This window comes from Colobus angolensis, unplaced genomic scaffold, assembly GCF_000951035.1.
Source record: "Colobus angolensis palliatus isolate OR3802 unplaced genomic scaffold, Cang.pa_1.0 Scaffold99, whole genome shotgun sequence".
NCBI lineage: Eukaryota > Metazoa > Chordata > Mammalia > Primates > Cercopithecidae > Colobus > Colobus angolensis.
In genome coordinates this window covers 3533415-3538216 of record NW_012123931.1, presented here as the reverse complement: position 1 = coordinate 3538216, position 4802 = coordinate 3533415, and the positions used below count along the sequence as shown (strand labels likewise).

The 4802-nt window shown below is 53.5% G+C and overlaps 1 protein-coding gene across 1 annotated transcript in view; it reads left to right on the top strand.

The window, feature by feature from the left end:
* Positions 1–999: 999 nt before the first annotated feature.
* Positions 1000–4802, top strand: part of LOC105505164 (cytochrome P450 1A2) — a 6539-nt gene continuing 2736 nt past the window's right edge. Inside the window, 5 exon segments of the mRNA XM_011932897.1 lie at positions 1000–1044; positions 1879–2709; positions 3317–3437; positions 3889–3978; positions 4208–4331. Of these exon segments, the coding sequence (XP_011788287.1) occupies positions 1888–2709; positions 3317–3437; positions 3889–3978; positions 4208–4331 (1157 nt within the window). The 5' untranslated portion in view covers positions 1000–1044; positions 1879–1887.

Below are 4802 nucleotides of genomic sequence, written 5' to 3'. Positions count from 1 at the left end.
ATGCGCCACCACGCCCGGCTAATTTTTGTATTTTTAGTAGAGATGGGGTTTCACCAGGTTGGCCAGGCTGGTCTCAAACACCTGACCTCAGGTGATCCGCCCACCTCGGCCTCTCAAAGTGCTGGGATTACAGGTGTGAGCCACCGCACCTGGCCTAAAGGTATACATTTTTTAACAGAACCATTCAAAAGGAGGTTGCAGGGACCTTGACACTTCCACACTGCAGCATTAATCTCCTAAGAACAAGGATACACTCCCACATACCATGACACTCTGTTCACACCTAAAAAAATTAACATTTATTCCAGAATGTCATCTAATCTCCAGTCCATGCTCACATGTCCCCAATTGTCCCCAAAAAGCCTTTTGTAAATTTTTAAAATTTTTTTTGGTTAAATGCTGCATCCAGTCGAGGTTCACATATTGTATTTGGTTATGTCTCTTTTTGCATGAGGGAGGCCTCTCTTTAGTACGCAAAATCCTTATCATCTCTTCTTTTCCACTTGGGGACTTGGGCTGAAAATCAGGAGTGGCTGGAACATGCCCATTTATTGTCTGGTTTTGCAGGTTGTTGGAGGATATACAGAAGAACATCCTTCTGGAGAGGGGCCGTGAGCCTGGTTGGCCTAGACTGAGTGCCCTGGCAGAGCTCTTCCTCATGTGTGCATGGGAAAGAAGCCCAGATCAGTCCAAAGGCCTAACCCACACTCCCAGACCCTACCCTACTCTTCAGAGAAATAGACTCCCTACCCTGAACCCTGAAGAAAGCTGTACCTTCATCCCCAGGGACCCAGCACCTCTTCTGGCCTATCCCCAAAGAGTCACCCTGGGCCTTGGGTAGTAGGTGGAGTTGAGGGATCATGGCCCAAGGTCAAGGGTTGATCCTTCCAACTTTGTTCAGTGATCCAGCTTTGATATTAGGTGACCAGGACAACCAGGCCAATCTGATAGCAGGTGGTGTTTATAAAAAGGCCACCCACCTAGAGCCAGATGCTCCAGACCAGCCACTACAACTCTGCTAATCTCAAGCACCTGCCTCTACAGGTAGCTTTCTTGGGACCAGTTTCTAATCTCTGGGATCCCCAATTATAGAACTTGGAAGCTAGTGGAGACAGAAAGATGGGGAGCCTGGGCTAGGTGTAGGGGGCCTGGATTCAGGTTTTGCTACTCAGCTCTTGACTTGTGTTTCCCCATTTTAAATGAGCAGTTTGGACTAAGCCATTTTTAAGGAGAGAGATGGGGAGGGCTTCCCCCTTAGCACAAGGGCAGTCCTGGCCCTGGCTGCAGCCCAACCTCAACCTCCAAGACTGTGAGAGGATGGGGACTCATCCCTGGAGGAGATGCCCTTCCTGGTATTGATAAAGAGCGCCCTGGGAAGGGGGCATCACAGGCTATTTGAATCAGCCCTGGGACCTTGGCCTCCTCAGTGTCACTGGGTAGGGGGAGCTCCCGGTCCCCTGGGTGTGTAGATGGTATCAGTAGGAAGCCAGCACTGGCAGGGACCCTTTGGTCCTGTGCCACACATGCATGCTGTGCCAAGGGCTGACAAGGGTGCTGTCCTTGGCTTCCCCGTTTTGGGGTGGTCACTTGCCTCTACTCCAGCCCCAGAAGCAGAAACTGAGAGGATGAGTGGAGGAGAAAGCCAGGGTTCAGGCTGGGAATCTTGAGGCTTCTTGTCAGCTCTCAGATTCTGTGATGCTCAAAGGGTGAGCTCTGGGGGCACAGGACACATGGTAGATGAATCTTAGTCTTTCTGGTATCCAGCTGGGAGCCAAGCACAGAACACACATCAGTGTTTATCAAATGACTGAGGAAATGAATGAATGAATGTCTCCATCTCAACCCTCAGCCTGGTCCCTCCTTCCTTTTTCCCTGTAGTTGGTACAGATGGCATTGTCCCAGTCTGTTCCCTTCTCGGCCACAGAGCTTCTCCTGGCCTCTGCCATCTTCTGCCTGGTATTCTGGGTGCTCAGGGGTTCGAGACCTCGGGTCCCCAAAGGCCTGAAAAGTCCACCAGAGCCATGGGGCTGGCCCCTGCTCGGGCATGTGCTGACCCTGGGGAAAAACCCACACCTGGCACTGTCAAGGATGAACCAGCTCTATGGAGACGTGCTGCAGATCCGCATTGGCTCCACACCCGTGCTGGTGCTGAGCAGCCTGGATACCATCCGGCAGGCCCTGGTGCGGCAGGGTGACGATTTCAAGGGCCGGCCTGACCTCTACAGCTTCACCTTCATCACTGATGGCCAGAGCATGTCCTTCAGCCCAGACTCTGGACCGGTGTGGGCTGCCCGCCGGCACCTGGCCCAGAAAGCCCTCAACACCTTCTCCATCGCCTCTGACCCAGCCTGCAGGTAGCAGGAGGAGCATGTGAGCAAGGAGGCTGAGGCCCTGATCAACAGGTTGCAGGAGCTGATGGTAGGGCCTGGGCACTTCGACCCTTACAATCAAGTGGTGGTGTCAGTGGCCAACGTCATTGGTGCCATGTGCTTTGGACAGCACTTCCCCGAGAGCAGTGATGAGATGCTCAGCCTCGTGAAGAACAGTCATGAGTTCGTGGAGAGTGCCTCCTCCGGGAACCCGGTGGACTTCTTCCCCATCCTTCGCTACCTGCCCAACCCTGCCCTGCAGAGGTTCAAGGCCTTCAACCAGAGGTTCCAGCGGTTCCTGCAGAAAACAGTCCAGGAACACTATCAGGACTTTGACAAGGTGAGCCCGGGGTACAGGTGGCGAGGGGCACCTTGCAGGGCCTGGGTACGGCCCCTCCCTCCCAGCTCTAGCATGCTCACACAGCTGCTGTGTTGCCAAGGCCTAGGAAGGCTCTGGATACCTCAGACCAGCGGTGTTACCTGGAGCCAACTCTTCCCCTTCTCTGGGCCTCAGTTTCCTCATCCTTGAAGCCCCTTTCTCAGGGCTCCTCAAAGCCCCCAAGAAAAAAGTCCTGGAAATGGGGCCCTAGCAGAGCCCTGCAATGTAGGGGGCCGATGAGTGAGAAAGCTTTCATTCTGCAGAAACCTGAATCTCAACAGAGGCTAATCCCCAACTCTGGTATCACATTGCTTCCCCGTGTTCACACTAACCTTTTCCTCCTTTGAAATTGGACCCCTGGGGTTACTGGAAAGAAGGGTCAATGGGGCATAAAATGACACTTTACGTCATACCCAGGGCTGCTACCAGCTCCTGCTGCGAGCTACAGCCCCCTGCCTAGAGACCAAGTGGGAGGAGTAGCCCCCAGGGACAGGCGAGGGGTGTGGAGCAATGTTCAGCCTTTGACCTTGGAAGTGCCAGGGGTACCTCTAAGCGTGTGCCCCCTCAGAACAGTGTCCAGGACATCACGGGTGCCCTGTTCAAGCACAGCAAGAAGGGGCCTAGAGCCAGCGGCAACCTCATCCCCTAGGAGAAGACTGTCAACCTTGTCAATGACATCTTCGGAGCAGGTGTCAGAACCCTGCCCCTCCATCCAACAATGCCTGCTGTTCACCCACAGTCTTGCCCAGTCCCTCAGTCCATCAAACAACCCGCCAACCCTACACCAGATGGTACAACATACTGAGACATGGCCTAGGATCAGGGTTTGAGCCTGGGCTGTGCCACCAATTCCCAGTGGAGACACAGTAAAGTCCTTCTCCTCCCCTAGGCTTCAGTTTCCCCATCTGAACAATAAAGTGTTCTCTGGCCTGTCAGTCTAGGCCCCTGTAATTCTGGCAGCTAATTCTGAAACCTGTATCTCAAGTTTATGTTGAAAAGACCCAGCCTCTGTCCTCAGGAAACTCACGGGCTAGGGCGAGAGAAAGCTAATGCTGGATACACACATAGTAGATAATTGGGAAATGCTGGTTTCCTTGTTTCTGTCTTCCTTCCTTTCTCACCTTACCCTACACGGTTCAGGATTTGACACAATTGCAACAGCCAGCTCCTGGAGCCTCATGTACCTTGTGACCAGGCCCGAGATACAGAGGAAGATCCAGAAGGAGCTGGGTACATGGGGGCCCCCAACTCTATGGCCAGGAGAAGCCTTGAGACCCAGTTTGTGCTTTCAGTCTACAAACACTTGTTATGTGCCTACTGTGTGCAAGCCCTGGGCTTAGTGGGGTCGCAAACTTGTGAATAGACAGTCTTATATAGAGTGACATGGGGTATAAGAGGGGAAAATTCATGGGGCAGTTAGGGCAGCCCATAAGTTCTGCTTGCCCTCTGTGTTCTACAGATGCTGTGATTGGCAGGGGGCGGCGACCCTGGCTCTCTGACAGACCCCAGCTGCCCTACTTGGAGGCCTTCATCCTGGAGACCTTCCGACACTCCTCCTTTGTCCCCTTCACCATCCCCCACAGGTGAGGGCTGCCGGTCCTGCCCTCCCACCTCTGAAGTCCTTGCCATATTTTCTCTTCCTGGCTTCTCAGCCCTGGCCCTGGCTCAGCATCTCCTTCCCGACCTCACTCCACATAGATCCCAGCCTCAGTCTGCCCCCATCCAGTCCAAACATAATATAACCCCCAGCTCTCAGGAGAAAGTTCCACTTGTGATCTCAGCACTCATTCCCCTCTGCTCATATTCCCTCCCTCCCAGTGCCCTCTGTGCCAGCCAGGTCGGCCTCAGCCTCACAAGCATGAACCTACTGGCCTCGAATTTTGGTAACGCTGAACCTTCTGCCTGGAATGCCTTCTAGTCTCTTCTCTGACCACCAGAATCCTACCCTTGCTCAAAGTCAATGCCGATGTGAGCTTCCTCTCCCCAGAAGCCTTTTGACTCATCCAGCTGGCACAGCTTCACTCCTGATGTCTTTTTTTTTTGAGACGGAGTCT